Raw genomic sequence first — 19,769 nt, forward strand, 5'->3', positions numbered from 1 at the left:
AAACAAATTATTTAAAAATCCAGAAAGAAATTTCATCGAACAGTAATGAAAATAATTTCTCAAATAAACTATTAGATTTTAAAATAATCTAAAATAACCCATGAAATGTACACCTGTGTGCATTCTCAAGAATCATTTAGGCTGAAATATTTGAGGATTTAGTACCTGTCCACTGCTGTAACAAAATGGATGTTGGACATTCGTCTCCCATGACAAAATAAAGCAATTAACTTACAAAGAATTAGAACAAATGCCGATGTGCTTTCTGAATTAGGCCCTTCAGTTCATTTTTTTGGTAAATAGCTAATATCCAAGTGTATAGACCTTCAAATTATTTTCTTGATTCTTCACAGGAAACAGTATAGTAAAAAGCCTTAATTAACACACCATTATTTCAATTACATCAGGACATACAGTTAACTTTGTACAGTGACACGTGAGGAGGAGAAACAATCGTTCACCCAGGAAAACAACCACAACTGAGGAAAATGGAGAACAGCTAATAAAATGACATAGGAGCACAACAACAGAGGTGTTCAAAACAATAAAGGCCACCTATTGAAAGTACGGAAATTGCCATCTAGGACTTTGGGAAAGTATTTGGAATGTGTATGGCAACAAAACCAGCAGCCATAAAAACCTCTACTTTGTAGGAATACACGTCATTTGAATATGTGGCCAAGTGCTATATGTAGATAACAAAAGGAAAAGAGATAAAAATGTAAGCAAACTGCAAAAGAATTTTTAGGATACTGTTTTTTTTAATGAAGAGATACTTTAGGCTTTTATCTGAACTTCTAAATCTCATGTCTACAAAGAATATTTTTAGTGTGTGAACAGAAGGAAACTAGAGGAATGAGTAAATGAATTAAAAATTAAGGGAAAAAAGCTTTTTTCAAAAAGATGATCGACTAATAATTACATTAACAATTACTGACATACGGTTATATTGGTGAATAACTAATTATAATGTCTACATTTGTAAATTATTATATTATTATAAATACTTTATTACAGCTTGTGCTGGTTTTGGCTGGGACAGAGTTAATTTTCTTCATAGTAGTTAGTATGGGGCTGTTTTGCATTTGTGCTGGAAACAGTGTCGAAGGTTCAGAGATGTCTTCATTACCGCTGAGCACTGTTTGCACAGTCAGGCCTTTTCTGCTCCCCAACCCACCAGCAAGTGGGCTGGGGGGCAGAGGGAGCTGGGAGGGGACACAGCCGGGACAGCTGACCCCAGCTGTGGGGTTAAACCACGACACAGCTGAATTGTAAACACTATTTAGTACAACCTGGAATATATATAAACATGAACATGATCAGTTTAACTGTACATAAAGTCATGAATGATTACGGGTTCAAGCTAATGGACTTTTCAATCCACAGCCTGTGAATTTTGAAGTGAGAATCTTCAATACGTGGTAGGATTAGGATGCAAATGATTTTTGAAAACTAATATTAATATTTTAAAAGTACAGCATTTCAGTTTTCCCTGTTGCTATCAAGACATGATGTTTGGTAATAAGAGCAGGTATCTCTCCAAAGTATATGCCGACACAGTTTCTTGTAACATAGGGAAAGATAAAATGCTATTCCTCCTAACTCCAGCTGTGCATTTACGGTTATGGCAAACAATATACAATTCTTTCTGCAAGAATGAGCTCAATACTATAAATGACACTCCATGACATTGTTCTCTATCCCAGATATAAATACCATATATATAGTTTTTCAGTCACAGAAGACCGAAAATCCTTTCAGCTAATTAAACAATGAAAAATGAACTACTATTTCTGTCAATGCTTATTAACGTATACATACAATATATGCCTGAGAAGGTGAGAAGGCAAAATCAAGAGGTGCCTAGAAATGTATTATTCAACATTACCTGCAGGTTCAGACCTGTAAGATACTTTCATATGTTGCTGGCCATAAGGCCAGTGCATAGAATATCCTTTTTTTTTCTAACTGAACTCCTGTCACGCTTGAAGTTACGCTTGGAGTCACATGCTTTGTTGATCTAGATGAATATTTATATTTTGCAAAAATAAGCATTACAGAAAGGCAAATATTTGGTGGAGCCTGTTTGTGTGTAGCTTGACTGCTAAAGATTGTGATGATTTTAAAAAATAACCTACAAGGAAAATTGCTGACATATCACCATTGGAAAAATTAAGCCCATAGAAGGCCCAATGGCTTATTTCTTGCATATCAAGATATCACTGAATTAAAGCCGTTTGTATTAATAGGTCTACAAAATAAGTTACAGTTTAATATTTTTCCACCTCTATTTTTCTTGCCCTCTTGTGTAAGATTTTTCAGAACAAGAAGGAAAAGAAGTTTCAAGTTAAAATGATTGTACAGATTAATCTATGAAGCAATCTTTTTGCTTTTCATATATCCACTGGAATTTAGGAATTTCTCTGAAATAAATTCCAATTTTAGTATTGGAAGGGTTTGGAAGGGTCTGTTAATTAGCTCCACTGTAAATAAAACACAAAAATAATACAAGTTATTGCAAAATTCTGCAAAATCAGAAGACACTTAGGTACATCATTTCACATATGCTGAAAGGTCTGTACCTTTTAGAAATATTTTTACATATTTTAAAATGAAGCAAAATCCCCTGTGTTTCAAACAGCTTGGTGACACTAAGATTTAAAATAATCCAGGTTTTCAATTTCTACAGCTGATCAAAATCTGACGAAACCCAATGTCAGTATTGACAGGAATTTAGTTGTCAGATGTTACTTCCTGACGGCAAGTGGTACCTCACTGGAAACTACAGAACTGACATACAGATCCATTTCCTTCTATAAAATCTGACAGAACAACCTTTGCTGCTGTGCACACCAATTCATGCCAGTACATACAAAGATTTGCCTAGATAATGTACTTACAAACATACACACTGCATATAGTATGACTTAGGTTGTCATGAAACCATGTTCTTTAGTTTCTGTTGATACGATATATATTCTGGCATATATTTGCTCAGATGTTAAAATGCTGCCATTGCTCATGCTGTGTGTAAATGGTGTGGCTACGCACATGAAGGCTTTAAGCCTGTAGCTTTTGCAAAACTGGTAGCTTGTGTTTGTGATGTATAGAAACAGAAGTATCATGTGTAGGAACTGAAAATAAAATTGAACGGAAAATTAAATACATGGGTTTTTTTTCCTTGAAAGTGCATGTATCCAGGTTTAATAATTCTCTCTCCCTCTTCCACCCCCAGTCCTCAGTGGCAAAAGATATGACTTCTATTACTACTCAGAAACAATGTTTTGATGCTACGTATTACAGAAACATAAAAATCCTTTCAGCTCTCAGAAAGGAACAGGGCTCCTTCTGGGCGGCTGTTAAGCAAAAGCAAAGCTCTCCCATGATAAATCAATTGCATTTATTTTTATCACAAGACCTGGGCAATATTGGGTTGGACTGTGAGTGCTACATGCCTTTGACTTCTCAACAATCCAATTCATATAAGAAAAGCACTTGTTTTCTCACTGAGTGACACAACAATGTCTCTGAACTGAAGCTACTGAAGTTCCATTTTAGATGTAAACACTGATTCAAATACAGTGATATAAAGGTGGAAAACACCCCCTTCAGTGTAGGCTACAGTGGATCATGTGGAATTTAAACATCCACATTAAGTGTGACTAGGTTGGTGAAGGAAAAAAGCATATTTCCTGATTTCACATTATTAATGGCTGAAAACAGCCCTGATCTGTACCGTCATTCTAGCTATTTATTTTATGGCATGTCTACCACTCTCAGTCAACTCAATAGAAAGTCCTTTGAGACCTACTATTACATCAAACTTCATTCTAAAATTATATTTTATTAAAATATACCTTTAGACAATTTACAAAGAAACAAATTAATGTCGTGATACAATATTAAAAGATTTTTAAAAATATATAGCTTTCCTGACAAAAAAAGGAAAGAAAGGTAAAATAATCTAAGTGTGAACTTAACAACTTAATTTTTTTACTTCACATGATACATAAAACAAGTCTCTCCAAAGAGGAAAAACATTGCACTTTCAAGATTTTTGTGACTCACGGTGAAAGAGCATAGAGCATGAATGTGAAATGAAAAATTGAAACCCATTGCAAGATAATATGCATTTCTACATGTCTTTGGTTTTGAAGTCCCTTTTTTTGAAAAGGAAACAGAACAATCAAAACAAAATACATACAGAAGAAACAACGTTGAGTACATCACGAAAACAAGTAAGAAACACATTTGCTAAAGAACCATCAATGTTGTTACCAGTGGGGGTTCCAGGGTTTGGAAAGGGAAGGTAGTACCAGTCAGAGGAATATCAGGACAAGGAGCTTACAATGCAGACAGCACAAAGAAACAGTTGGAATAGAGCAATATATCTCACATCCATGTTGACTCAGTACAGGGCTTTCTACCTCTTGCCAAGGTTGACATGGGACCAGAAACAAGCACTGCCCTCGAGGAAAAGCTATTCCCATAATTGTCATCAGCAGTTTTTCTGAGTTTGGCAAGAACAGTTTCAGACATAGAGGTTGTAAACTCAATGACAATTACTTATTAATATGCTTCCGCATCAGATTCAGGCGACATGAGAAACAGGCTACAGTGCACATTTTCCATCCCATCATTCCCTTGGGAATCAATAAAGTGATCTTTAATTGAAGAGTAATTACTTATAGAATATCTCCTCTCCCTCAAAAAAGGAATGGGAGAAAACATTTCCACATCTTTGGTACTTCCTTTGTAGTATTCACAGATGGTTATTCACAGGATTGCAAACAGGCATATGATCTCAGGTATCCCATAAAATCTAGATTATTTTGAAACTGTTCACTACAGGAGTTTCCCCACAGACACACTGGCTGGGCTTTCATAATGCTATCAGGTATCAATACCAGTACCTGTACAGCTCTTATGTAAACTACTTTTCAATGAATTGAAAAAGGTGTGCTTCATAATATAAAAATTATTATTATTATTATTATTATTATTTGAAGGTAGCAAAATATCTAGAATAACGTAAGCCTGAAAAGGAAAAGTACAGTCTTTTATGGTTTGGCTTTGCTTTGTTCTGTTTTCTTGAATTTTCAATAGCTGGATATTAATACACAAAAAAGATGCTGTTAGCAAATATTATCCCTTTGTGCCAAGAAATCATTGACATAGTGAGTGTGATTACCATAGCTTGACATTGCTGCTGCTCAGTAACAAAGAAAACAAAACCACATGATCCTAAGTGTAGATTTTTGTTAATAGGCCAAATAAAGAATTTCCACTGAGAAAACAAATGGAAATCCAGATCATCCCTCTCCCCAGCATTTGGCTAATGAAAAGACATCTGCTGTGTTTAAGCTTATTGTTTCTACTGAATGGTGCACACATTTTGTATTTTAAATTCTCATTCCTCAGGGTGACAGGAACATCTCATGGCAACTGCTCCCACAGAGCTCTTCCTTTACTTGAAGTAAGGAACCTTTGAGGTATAGGAACCTTAACACCATCAAGTAGCTTTCTAAGCAAGGAAGAACCAACCACTTGTAAACATTATTGATTCCTCTACAATTAGTGACGCACCACCTCTTTCTTGTATCAACTCCTGACTGCATTAGATAAACCAAGCCAGTGGCAAGTCCTCTCCTTACTAACCACCCTCAAATCCTCACTGGATCCACCACTGATTTCCTGGGCTTGCACAATCAATGCAGCGATAAAGCCACATTCAATACACAACATAAATACTACAGGAGGACTAGAGCACAAGGCTTTGTGTATGTATAAGTATACTACTTTTTTTTTTTTTTTTTAAACATTCATCCATCGCAAATACTGGGCTCATTAAAATGAAAAGAAATAAAAAAAGAACAGAAAAAGAAAAGAGTTTAAAAAAGCTTGCTGCTCTTACATCTAGTGTGCCAGTCACTGTGCAAATCCTGAGAAAGGAAGAACAAAGTGGGGAGAGTTTACACAAAAACCAAGAATTTTGGAATAAACAATTGTAATAATAATAGAAAAGAACCCACTAGTTTAACACTTTTACAGGAACAAAAAATCTAATGGTGTTCAGGAGCTGTACAGTGCTGACACAAAGCTAAGAGCAGGAAAAATAAAGAATAGGCAGTTGTTTTTAATAATTACCACGCTCATGAGTGATGACTGAGGAAAGGAGGACAGGACAATTAGTTCAAAGAAAAAAGAAACAGGGAAAAAAGAAAAAAAAAAAAAAAGTTGAGAAATTGTTCTTAGCAAATACAAAATATAGTTAGCATTGGTTTTGGCAAAATTAGTTCTGTTCTAAAGAGACAGATCAAATAAACAGAAAATTAAAAAAATAATCCCTCAAATGAGGAAACACAAAAATACTCTAACATAGGTAGAGTCAATTATGCAGTGTTTAAAGATAGATCTATATCTGCATGCAAAATGAGTCAACTCTAGAAATAAAGGTAGCGGTCAAAATAAAAATGAGCTGATATCTTGATAGTCCATTTCAAAATTCAACATTATGAATAATTAATTTCATTATTTAGTAGTAGAAATTTTGTCCAAAGGAGTAAAACATTGTGCAGAATAATCTTCAGTAAAACATGAAAGTAATGGCCAAAACATTATATGCCAGATAGCTGCAGCATCAGTGCTCAATCCACAATCTTGTGACCAAATTTTATCCACATGGGTTCACTTTATTTTGTTTAGTCATGTAAGTCTAGCAGGATTTGATCTACAATTTAGACAAGAGGGAGCACTTTCGGAAAAGCAGCATTTATGATTGGCCTTGAAGTGAATTTTAATAGTTCATTATTTTGATTTGAGACAAGCAGTTGAATATTCAAGAAATATGCCACATAAAAGAGAGATGTAGTACTACAGGTATGAATCATGAACCCCCAAATGCAACAATGATTACACAGTCAAGCTTTTTTACCTTGTTTTTAAGATAAAAACATGTTAAAAGATTAGATCACTGTAGGATTTAAACATAAAAATGCACTGTAAAAAATACTGAGGGTAAGGGGAGAAAATGTGCTTTGGTAGCTCTATTAAGTCACATGAGAGTGAACCTAACGTTTCCAGACAATCACGGTAAGGCAGTAATAGAACTTACTGTCAGACAGAAGAAAGAAATTGACAGTGAACTGACAACACAGAGGGTAGAAAGCCAAATTGGTTCAAAGTCAAAAGTAAAACAAAAATTTTGAAATATGTCCCCAAAGACAAACAGAAAATAATTATTTCAAAGAAAAGGCTTTCCCAGTAGAATTTTTTTCCAAATAGTAGATACAGTTTCCTTGACCTCTTCTATTTGACTTACAGCTTAACTACATTGTCTGTTTTCCATTCAAACAGCCAAAACTGTTTAAGAAATCAGGTGGGAACTCTTGATTTCTTTTTATGCTGAAACTAAGTAGGGACTTCTGAAATATTTTACATGCATAAACACTGCTGTTTGTAACTAGACAAAAATCTCTTTTAAATTTTATATGTAATGCCTTCACTTCTTCATAACAACGGCTAAGAGTCCTCTGAGGCAGTTCTGAAACTCCACACATGCTAGTGATTTACTATCGACAAGCATGGGCTTAGGTAGGCCAATTAAACACAAACCACTCTTAGGAATCATATTTTAGCTTCAGCTTCTAGATATATATTTACAAGGTTCTTTCAAATTCAGCTTGCTTCTGCAAAATGTAAAAGAGAAAAGTTCATGGATCATTTCTGTTAAATCAATAGTACCTGATCCCTCTTCAGTCACCATGCCAAGGCCTTCTGCTTTGTTCTGACGTTCAAATGCATTTAGGTCAAGAACACTGCAATAAGAAAAATGACATTTGTCCTGTAACTAATTAAATATATGCAATATTTCATTCTGTGAAAGACAGAGAAGGATCTGTGATTTCATTAAAGTATATAAGCATACTAGTGTCAGGAAGATATATTTCAGTGGCTTAATATATGTCTGCTACAAGATCACGAAACTCAGCTTTACAGGCTTAACCTGCTTCTGCCCTGCAAATGACAATAGAATTTAGTTCTTTATAATAGACCAAAAAAAGAGGATGTGTTTGCGATATACACTCATTTTAGAGGTTACAAAGAAGCCATATTATTGACAACCTTTATATTATAGCCCAGTTCATAGAACCACAGAATCATAGAATGGTTGGGTTGGAATTAAATCTGGCCAGGGACGTCAAAGGCAAAGGATATTCTAGCTCCACCCCCCCCTGCCACGGGCAGGGACACCTTCCGCTAGAGCAGGTTGCTCAAAGCCCCATCCAGCCTGGCCTTGGACACTGCCAGGGATGGGGCAGCCACAGCTTTGCTGGGCAACCTCTTCCAGTGCCTCACCACCCTCACAGTAAAGAATTTCTTTGTAACATCTAATCTAAACTTAACATCATTCAGCTTAAAGCCATTATCCCTTGTCTAAGCACCACATGTCCTTGTGAAAAGTCCCTTCTCCAGCTTTCTTGTAGCCCCCCTTTAAGTACTGGCAGGCTGCTATAAGGACTCCCCAGAGCCTTCCCTTCTCCAGGCTGAAAAACCACAACTCTCTAAACCTGACTTCAGAGGAGAGGTGCTCCAGTCCTCTGATCATCTTTGTGGCCCTCTTTTGAACCCACTCCAACAGGTCCACGTCCTTCTTATGTTGGGGGCTCCAGAGATAAACACAGCAGTCCAGCTAGGTTATTATGAGACCGCAGTAGAGGGGGAGAATCACCTCCTTCAACCTGCTGGCCATATTTTTTTGATGCAGCCCAGGATATGTGGCTTTCTGGGCTGCAAGCGCACATTGCCAGGCCATGTTGAGCTTCTCATCCACCAACACCCCCAAGTCTTTCTCCCCAGGGCTGCTCTCAATCCATGCTCTGCCCAGCTGTATTTGTGCTTAGGATTGCACTGACCCACATGCTGGACCTTGCCCTTGACCTTGTTGAACTTCATGCGTTTCACATGGACCGACCTCTCAAGCCTGTTAAGGTCTACCTGGATGGCATCTCTTCCCTCCAGTGTGTCATTCCATTGTCCATATCACTGACAAAGATGTTGAATTGTGCTTGTCCCAGTACAAACCCCTGAGGAATGCCACTTGTCACTGGTCTCTACTTGGACATCAAACTTTTGACCACAACTCTCTGAGTGCAACCATCCAGCTAATTCCCTATCCACCGAGTCATCCATCCATCAAATCCACATCTCTCTAGTTTAGAGACAAGAATGTTGTGTGGTACAGCACCAAATGCTTTGCACAAGCCCTGGTAGATGATGTCAGTTGCTCTTCCCTCTCCGCCAATGCTGCAACCCTGTAGTAGAAGGCTACCACATTTGTTCAGGCATGATTTGCTCTTAGTGAAGGCACGTTGGCTGTCATCAGTCACCTCCTTATTTTCCATGTGCCTTAGCATAGTTTCCAGGAGGATCTGCTCCATGATCTTGTTGGACACAGAGGTGAGACTGATCAGGCTGTAGTTTCCTGGGTCTTCTTTATTGTCCTTTTTAAAAATGAGGGTTACATTTCTACTTTTCCAGTCAGTGGGTACTTCACCAGACTGAAACAACTTCTCAAATATGATAGACAGTAGCTTAACCACTTTACCTGCCAGTTCCCTTAGGACCTGCAGATGCATCTCATCAGGTCCCATGGACTTGTGCACCTTCAGGTTCCTTAGATGTTCTTGAACGTGATCTTCTCCTACAGTGGGTGGTTATTCATTCTCCCAGCCCCTGCCTTCATCTTCTGCAACTTGTGCAGTGTGGCTGGAGCACTTGCCAGGAAAGACTGCGACAAAAACATCATCGAGTACCTCAGCCTTCTCCTGCATAACCAGGTCTGCCATTTCCCTCTAGAGAGGGCCCACACATTTTCCCTAGTCTTCCTTCTATCACTGACGTACGTATAGAGGCTTTTCTTGTTGCCTTTGACGTCCCTGGCCAGATATAATTCTACCAGCTTTCCTAACCTAATCCCTGGCTGCTTAGGTAATTTCTCTGTATTCCTCCGAGGCTATCTGTCCTCGCTTCCACCCCCTGTAGGCTTCCTTCTTGTGTTTGATTTTGTCCAGGAGCTCCTTGTTCACCCATGTGATTCATCCATCCAAGCAGCAAGGTCCATTAAGAAACTATGTCATTATTAGTTCCACTCAGTGTTCCCCTCGGTCCACATTCTGAAAAACTGAGGCTGCCAAAGGGGAATATGTATCCAGCTAACCAGATTTAAGGAACATATATACACTCTTACATATCTCCATTTGTGAATCTGCAGAGTTCTGCCTCTCATGGCTTAGTGTGTCCACTAGCCATGGATAACTTTTGTTCATAAGCAAGAATGTTCATGAAAGTCAGATGAATCTAGATGAACTACAGCAGCAGTTCTGCTGGCAAGAAACCTCACTGATTGCAAAATGAAACTTGGCCAAAGGAAGTGTTAAGGAAAAAGAATATAACATGGTACACTTGACATAACCGAAGACTGAACTGCTAGATCCAGGAATGCCCTTCAGTCCTATGTTTCACGTTCATTAATGCATTATTTATTGATATAGATTATTCTTAGGAATATTATATTCTTAGGAATAATATACAAAACATTGAAATGTATTTTTATGTAGAAAATCAATATAAATATGAGGAAGCATGAATGGACAAAAAAGTCATAGTACCTTCACAGTTTCTTAAAACAAAATATTTCATTCCTTTTTCTGCCTTCTAAAAAGGTCCTATTAATATTTCTAATACAGTTGGGTTTCTCCAAAATCATTATGATTACTTAACATTGATCATTAACCTGGTCTCTGCAGGATTACAGGATACTTCCAGATTTAAGAAACTGCCCCTGAAGAATGCTCCTAACTCTAGAGTTGTTTTCTGACATATCTCAAATAGACACAAAGGCCATTTTGTGAAAAGAACTCTTTTACAAAGGTAGATCCATATCATATGAATATTTTCATACACTGAGCACCACCTTGTCCTTCACCCCAAATCTAGTACATTACAGTCCCCAGGTGCGGTTTGCAGAAATTATGTATATGACCTTTCCAAAACTCTAAATCCCCTGGAATAAAACCTAAATGTAAAATAATACATTTTGAGAGTAGATATTTTCTTACCTACAGGACTGCATAAGACCAGCAAGGCTCTGAAAGAATCCCACATCCTTTTTATCTTTGAGGTAGTCAAGCATTTTCTGTAAACACAAATAATTTATGCAGAGAATTAATATTTATACTATGTGTTAATATAGTTAACTTAATACTACACAGATTCTAGATTACTAGTAATGCTGGTATTTTGAAATACTTCTAATATTTACAAACAAGGTAAGAGAGCTGTGCAGAAAAAAATCCAGATATGTAAAATAAAAAGAATATTTAATGCTTATGTCCTTTACAGAAAAGAAAATGATCCATTTTGGATATTCCTTGCTAAAACATGGGAAAATAAAGATAGCAACTAAAGTCAATACAGCCAGGAGAATTTAGTGTTTAATGTAAACACAGTCGTGCAATTACAAGGCCACAAATTTGTACTGACACTACCATTTCAGCACTGGACTGGGCATGTCATAACCTCCATTTGGTTTAGATTATTTTAGCTTCAACAGTGTGTTAGTAGTCATGTAAGAATTTTTAAAATTTCTTTTAGCTTTATTGTAATGTGTAATATCTGTCTGATCACAGACTGAGATGACAAGAAGTCATCCAGTGGAGTGAACTCTCGTTCTAGAATGCACTGTGTTGTTGACTGAAGGTATAGGATGATACCAGAGGTCCCGGTTGTGAATAAAAATCACAGTGGTCAAAGATGTATTTTAGTAGGAATGCTACAAGAATTCACATTGTGAATGAGCTAAAACTCTTTTTGCAAATAACAAAAATAGGAAAAATGGGTAATAAGTAACCTCCAAAATGAAAGCACATAAGCAGACAGTGTTATCAAAACAGAACCACATAACCCCAAGTCAACCAAGATCACAGAAATAGAACAACCCCATCACCAACACCAAACTAATCAAAGCAAAGAACTCCAGAGGACAATGATGACTTTTCAAAACCACTTCTGTACCTCTCCCCCCACCCATACCATTCTTCCCAAGGAAGACAGAAGAGTTGATCTTAGGACCTAAAGGAAAATTGAAAAGGTGAGCATAACACCAGAGAAAAAATGTAGAAATGACGCAACTGAAAAAATTGCAATTCTAGCTGTATTACTGATGCTTTTGTAAGTATGTAATTTAGACTAGTAGTGCAAGTATTATTTTAACCACACCAATAACTGTTTCCAGCATTCTGATTAGTTAAGGCTTTATCAAACCATTTTAAAAAATCCAGATTGCAGCATTAGAAATTCAGATCAAATAACTATGTACAAGTGTCATGCTTTCCCCAAGTAATTTAATCTCATGACATAACAAAGAACAAGCAATGGTTTAAGCAGATACTTTTATGCACATTTTTTGGCCTTTCTGGTCAATTCCTAGTAATTATAGCCCCTGAAAAGACCATTATTTTTGCTGCATTCAGCTGCTTCAGTGGTTTTTTAACCTGGGACCTTAACCATTCCCAACTGTCTGTATCCTTCAAACTGTCCTACAGCAATGCAGTAATGGCAGGTATGAAGCCCTCTGGACTTGGGAACCTTCAGCTAGTACAGAACCCTGAAACATGCTGCAGACCTAGATGGAGGCACTCCCTATGTCACTTCAACAGTGCAGAATACTGTTAACATGTCCACTGCTCACCACATTATCTTACTATAGATTAGTGAATCAAGTTTGAGTTCTCTGCTTTTATCACCAACACTCTCCATGGCATAAGATAAGGACTTCTGAAGTTGTGTAACACTTGAAGACCGGGGTTAACAATTTCCCTACACAACAACGGCAATCTCCCAAGAAATCCTTCCCTCCCACAGAATTCCCCTAGAAGTTAATTACTTAACATAAAATTTCCCCCTTCCAGCTGAAGTGCCAAACAAATTTCTTTTAGCCTTGTGTTCTGTAGATGAGCTTATATGAATAAGAAATATATAACTAGTAAACAAGGTACTTTTGTGCACTGTTTTCTTCTGGGAACAAGATTAAGAGGATAAGCAGCATCTGACAAATAGTTACATTACTTAATGCACTACTACAATAATAACGATCATGGTATAAAGATCTATACTGACTAGAATGGGTGAAAATAAATTACTACCTTACCTGTTGAACCGTAGAATTTCCTCCATTTAAGATGGCAATCCCTAGCTTTAGGGTAGCTGCAACCATTGGCCCCATCTCACCTTAAAATTATTTTAAAATATACATTTAGATCATATCTAAAAATAAGAATGTTCTATTAACTTAACCATATAATTACTGAAATTGTAATTGATGAGGAGAGCCTTTCTTGTTTCTCTTGTAAAACAGATGTATTTTTCTTTCATGATCTCTAGTGTGACTTAATACCTTCCCGAGCGCCTACAGACACAGTGTAATGTATACACAGCACACAGTAGAAGCAAGATATGACAGGAATAACTCAGCTCAATGAACAGAAATCATGCTTCACTTGCTAAAGCATCCAACAGTTGACTTAAGGCTGGGTGCACTACTTTAAGCTAGCTTTCAAGTTTAACAGTGTGTCCACTCTGCATGCCAGTCTAAATATTCTCCCATCTCTTCAGAAAATGACAGTGATACAAAGCTTTTAGTTACAGTAAATGAAATTTGTAAACAGGATTTTTTAAAATATCACTGCTGTAGAAACAAATCACAGAACAGACAACGAAAGCATCAAAACTTAAGAAGTAAGATGGTGTCTATGGGACAAAAGCATCTTTTACACTTGTGAAAATACACCGGTAAAGTTAGTATTTGGGGAGTGTGGTGGGGGGAAAGGACCAAAGCCTACACCTACTTCAGAACTCTACACATCCCAGAATTTGGAGTTCTTTTTGTCATTGCATACTGCTAAAGCTATGAACTTTTGCACACTTTCTCTCGAAATAATAATAATAATAATAAAATAATAATAATAATAATAAACAACAACGAATTATTATAATATAGCAACAACAATAACCTCATGAGATTTATTCATTATAATAATTTTTGAAACCAAACTTAAGTGCCAAACATAACACAGCTCCAATAAGAAATATAATAATTTCAAAGATCATTAGAAATAAGGTTTAATATGTAATCTACACCAAAAAACATTACCTTTACTAGCACTGATAGTCTGTAGAACCATCTCAGCAGCACCCCGGTCATGAAGTCTGGCTTGCTGATAAAGGAGTTTTTGCTTTTCCATTTCTTTTTCCTGAATAAAAATTCCAGTCATTTAAGATGAGGACTTCAATTACTATCAGTTCTCCAAAGGTTTTTGGTTTTCTCTTAGTATATGGGCTCTATGGCAACATCATGGACATTTTAATACATACAATGCTACTGAACAGATATTTAGCATGTTCAAATAATAGTCTCCCCTTGGTATTTTTCTTTAATATGCTTTTAGCAGTTTATCTGAAAAAAGTCGTCTCAATTGTAAATCATTAGGTTAGTTCAAAGCCCATGTTCATTATATATATACTGCATATATCAAACTTGCACTTTTGTGCCGTGTTTTTGTGCAACAGTTCATACTCTTAATAATCTTCTATAGTGTGACCATAACTTCATACTGCTCAGTATGCGGCTCTTGAGTTGCAAGTTGTTGCTGAATACCAGAGTAACAGAAGCATCTCAGATTTTTTTTCAAAACATATTATATTATGATATAGATAGCCCACCCTGCCAACAGAATATTCGATAGAATACACTGTGCTTTTATATTTTGCATTCTCTAGCGGCAACAAACAATACTGCATGGCGTTGCTTGAGCAATGGTGAAGTTTGTTCTTTATAATTTAAACTACTACTGAAAACATAAAGAAGAACATAAAGAGCAAACATAAAGGCACAGTTAATTCCAGATGAGTTTGAACTTTCACCAAGTTAATCAAAGTTTGCTGGAGAATTGAGGATGACTAAGCAGTATAAGTTGCAAAATGGAAGTTGCATAGAGCCCTATGACAGTGAGCCCATCGGATGGCGTGGTAAAAAGCTTACTCAAAAGGAACATGACACAATCAGTTGGTATCATGTCCAAAAACACAACGCCCAAAACATGTATGACCTAAAAGCAGGAACAGCTGCAGCAGAAGTAGCCAGAATGACAGCTTTGCTGCCATAAACTTTCCATCCAAGTTACGGAAAAAAGACATTGGAAGATGGAAGAGGTTTAAAAAATGAAGGCTTGCTAAATAGAGGGTATGAATAATAAATTAAAAAAGAAGAGGTAAAAAAGATAAATATGTTCAAATGAATGAAAAAGAAACCTTTAACTCAAAAGCAAACCAACACAGACATTTATGCTGTTACCAGAGAGTTCTCGCCGAGGCTGGCAAATTTGTTTCTTAAATCTTTGATAATATCGTGCTGCGGAAACAAAATTCATCAGGGTTGTTTTTTTTTTTTTCACACTATTAGCTCTCCTGTGGTTAAATTGTATCTTTCTTTTTTCTTTAAATTATGTGACAGATCTAGATGGAGGCACAAAAAGGAAAAAAAAAAAAGAATGGCAGCTTTGCTTCATATTTAGCCATGCTAAGGTTTGAAAGTTTTGCCTTCATGTTTAAACCTCTTCCTGGGAGTTCAACAAAAACAAAACAGAAACATACACACACACGCACACGCACGCACACACCACACACACAAATCACCAGAAAATCATGACATACAGGGTCAGTATAGCTACAATAAAATATTTTCATTTGCTTCAGATGCCACTGAAAATTTATCAGTGTTTCTTTTTTAAAAAACTGTTTCCTATTTCTAGTTACTTTTACTTTTAGACCCAACAATCTTTCGTTTTTATTCCATCACAAGATTTATTATTCACTTTTGTTCACAAGCCTAACATCAGCTACACTACTTTCATTATACAATATTTTGGGGGTAACTTTATAAGAACGCTTATAGTGAGGATGCATCTGCATAATCTACAGACTGAAAGAATGGGTACGCACACTTCGTGCAATGGCACTATAGAAGAACAGTAGAAATAGGCATTGCCAAACAGCTTTAAGTGAGAAGAGTGGCATTTTCCATGGAAATCAAGCTGTCTAGGTGACTAGTAATAAAGCAAACAAAGAAGAAGAAGAAAAAACAACACCACCACCACAAAACCAAAACGATAAAAAAAGCCACTACAAACATTTCTTCTAAAAGCAACCATTCCTTTGATGATAACCCCCAAAGATCATAGTTCCTTCTTCAGCTTGACAATGCTTTTTCACTGTTGCTTTCTTCATGGAATGTTAATACATATATATAAATATATATGTGTGATGGCAGGGCTGATATGAAGTGGGCCACCCATTGCATACAAAGTCTACTAAGTTAATAGAGCTGCTGGCCATTCCCCGTACTTCCATTTCTCTAATATATGCTTACTGCTAACACTCTTATCTGTCTACCAGCACCGTTTTCTGCACTTTATTGTGCTTGCCATTTGATGTCAAAAACCCGACCAAAATAATCAGCCAGTAGCTTGAATTTTCTGTTATTCACAAAACCATCACAACAATAGCAAAAAATACTTCATACTAAATGAGACATTTAAAGTAATTCACTAGAAATAAAGAAAAACAAAACAAAACAAAACAACCAAAACCTAAAAACTCAAACCCAAGTCTGTTTTATCTTGGGTGTCTTCCATTTATATGGGAAAAAGCTGACCACTTAGAAATGTATGTACCTGTATTCTCACATTATAGACTTTCTCCAGCAGCCTACCAAACCAAGGAAACTTTCACCATACTCCTTGAATGCAGAGATTCAAAGAATGATTCTTGGACTTTCCCTTGGAACTAATCCATATGGAGAGGTTTGTTTGCTGCTTGCAGCTTTGCAGCCTGCAGCCATGGAGTGCAGGTATATGATCCTACTTCTACAGTGGGCTTTGTCATTGCTTTTTTTCTTAATATGAAATGCTAACATAAAGAGTAAGTAGAATAAATATAAAGATGGATAGGGAAGAAATTTCTTTCACACTCAACTATCCTAAGATTAATGCTTTTCCTTTGAATTGTCTTCATGTTTTATACTTTTCAAGACCTCTGATTAGTTCAGAGAACAAATATTATTAGATACATCTTACACTGACAAAACCAAGCATGCATGAGTACAAGCTGTGTTATTAAAATATAACATCAAGTACTCAAATAGAATCTTTATATATACTTTAAAACATATATCTTCATATATATCAAGCCTTTAGGATCAATACATGCTGTTTTAAACTCTATAAATAAATGTTATTTTTTCCTAAATCACTCCTTTTGGACTTCATCAGCTCTAAAAAGAGTATGCACGAAATGAAAACATACTGCATAATAACTCCTGAAAATTAAATATGTAGGATTTGAAGAGTGTTAGAGGAGTTTATGTTATCAAACATGCTTTCCATATTACTTGAAGAAATAGTTTAATCCCTGCAATTTCACACTCATACTACCCCAAAAGATTTTTTTCTGGTTGAAAATAATTTTTAACTAACTGCCATTTTTATAGCTCACTGAGTTGAAGTATCCTTTATACATTGAATCCTTTCATTACTGAAATTATCATACAACAGAAGAATTTTTTTAAAGTACAGATGGCAAAATACAAAAATAACAAAACCAGGAAATGTAAAGACTACTAAACTGCTAACATAAAATTACTGCAATACAACTAATATCAAAAGTTAATTTCATAATAAATGAATGGCTATTCTAAAGCTATTTCTCTGCCACCTGCTGTGCTTTCTTGTTCTATGTCCCTCTTCCATAGTTTAGGAATACTGACCGGTCTCAACACCAGGCATCTCTAAGTCTTCTATCATTTACTATTACTTCCATAGTACAACTAAAAACTTTTGAAAACACTTGAAAGTAGTGTCTAAGTATCATCACTAAAAATGACAAATAGGTTCATAAATTAACTAACACATTCTTGGATATATGCAGCCAGTGGCAGTCTATTAGCAAATTTTTTTATTTCCTCAAAACTACAGCTATTTATTTTGAATGTAATAAATCTTTACAAGACTTTAGAATACTGGTAGCCTTCCTATAGTAGGGGACTTATTAGATATTATTAAGTAAAAGTATGTTTTTACCTATCTTAATGACTTCATAAAATGTGAAAATACTCCCTGCGTTCATCCTTATCACTGTTGGCGCTAAACAAATAATAAAAATAAAATGTAGCTAGGAAAAACATCCATGAAAAAAAGTTGTTTGATTTGATTGGATGAATGGTAAGCAACATTCAGCTTTTTTGGTATTAGTATAAGTATTTTGCAATATAGTTAGATGGGAGGAAAGGAAGTAACATTGATCTTAAAAGTATCTGGGAAAAAAAGAGACTTGAAAAGGAACAAACCAACTTATTAATGAATTTTTAACAGATTTCAGACAAGACAGCAAAAAGCTTCATAATATAACAGCTGAAAAGACACAAGAATTATAGCAATTATTCATCAAAATTATTTCTCATATTCACACCAATATTCAGAGAAAAAAATACTGATGTTCTGCTGACTCTCCCCAGTAATAAACACCTGGGATGAAAAATTTATCAGGTCATATCATTAGATTTTATGACTTAACTATGTTACTCAAAATAAATAGTCAGCATGATAATCCACATGGGCACAAAGTAAAGATTTTTTTATCAACACTGTATTTCAAATTTCCTAGCATTTGAACAATCTTTATTAAAAAAAAATCATGTCATATTGCAAATAGATGTTGTTCATACAATATATAGTTATAAAATAAGAAAACATATACTAAAGAAAATACTACTTTGTCTTAAAATAGCATTGAATCTGAGCTACAAATGCATAGGAATAAAGATATCCTGAAATAAAACCTTTACTTTTTGTTTTGGTTAAAATGTTTCCATTTCAGCTTGCAGCAATATCTTTACTGATGTTGTCATGTTTATAACATCATTCATTTATATTTTCCTCTCTGGGAAGTTAGTTTTGTTTCCTACACAGTGCGTCCACATCCTTACTATGCTGATGAGATCATTCAACACATCCATTCCTATTCAGATAGATGGGAACTGATAAAGTATGGAGTCTCCAAAAGAAAAAAATACCGTATTGGGTGACTTTCAATTCTGTGTATTCTCAATTTCCTTTTTTTTTTTTTTTTTTTCTCCAATGGTACGTAGCTATAAAACTACACAGGATTTTCAAACTGTGTCACCCTTTCTTGTTTAAAGCTGGGTGACACATCTGACATATTTGAGATAGCTGACATCAATGTCTAACTCTCAACAGGAATGATTAAAAAAAGGGTAGTGGATCATTTAGAAGATCCCACTATGACTGGGATGAAATCAGTTACAGAAAATCTTATGTACAGGGATAAGTTTGTTAATATTATTATGTAATTACTACATTAAAAATAAGCAAAGAACCTGGAAGCTATGAATGGCCACTTAATCATTGCAATGTATTTGCTCTTCAGATATATCACTCCTTCACCCCGGGGCTCCCAAAGGCCTGGACATACACAGACCTAGCCAGCTCCGTTGTGCTACAGCAGCGAAGCACAGCGTGCCAGCTGGTGTTCAAGTGGAAAGGCAGGGCGGGTGGATGTCTGGGGGTGCTCTCGAGAAGTACCACACCAATGCTGGTCTAAGCAGCAGAAACAACGTAGGGGGAAGACATGCAGAT

The 19,769-nt window shown here is 35.9% G+C and overlaps 1 protein-coding gene across 4 annotated transcripts in view; it reads right to left on the reverse strand.

Annotated features, from left to right (window-relative positions):
• The window catches only part of RYR2 (ryanodine receptor 2), a 434,719-nt gene that overhangs the window by 42,253 nt on the left and 372,697 nt on the right, over window positions 1–19,769 (reverse strand). For all 4 annotated transcript variants that reach the window (XM_055811085.1, XM_055811083.1, XM_055811084.1 and 1 more), the window contains 4 exons: window positions 14,213–14,312; window positions 13,211–13,290; window positions 11,121–11,197; window positions 7,744–7,817 (listed from right to left, as the gene is read on the reverse strand). In XM_055811085.1, coding sequence (XP_055667060.1) covers window positions 7,744–7,817; window positions 11,121–11,197; window positions 13,211–13,290; window positions 14,213–14,312 — 331 coding nt within the window. The remainder of the gene's footprint in view (window positions 1–7,743; window positions 7,818–11,120; window positions 11,198–13,210; window positions 13,291–14,212; window positions 14,313–19,769) is intronic.

Source organism: Falco peregrinus, chromosome 7, assembly GCF_023634155.1.
Source record: "Falco peregrinus isolate bFalPer1 chromosome 7, bFalPer1.pri, whole genome shotgun sequence".
NCBI classification, from domain to species: Eukaryota; Metazoa; Chordata; class Aves; order Falconiformes; family Falconidae; genus Falco; species Falco peregrinus.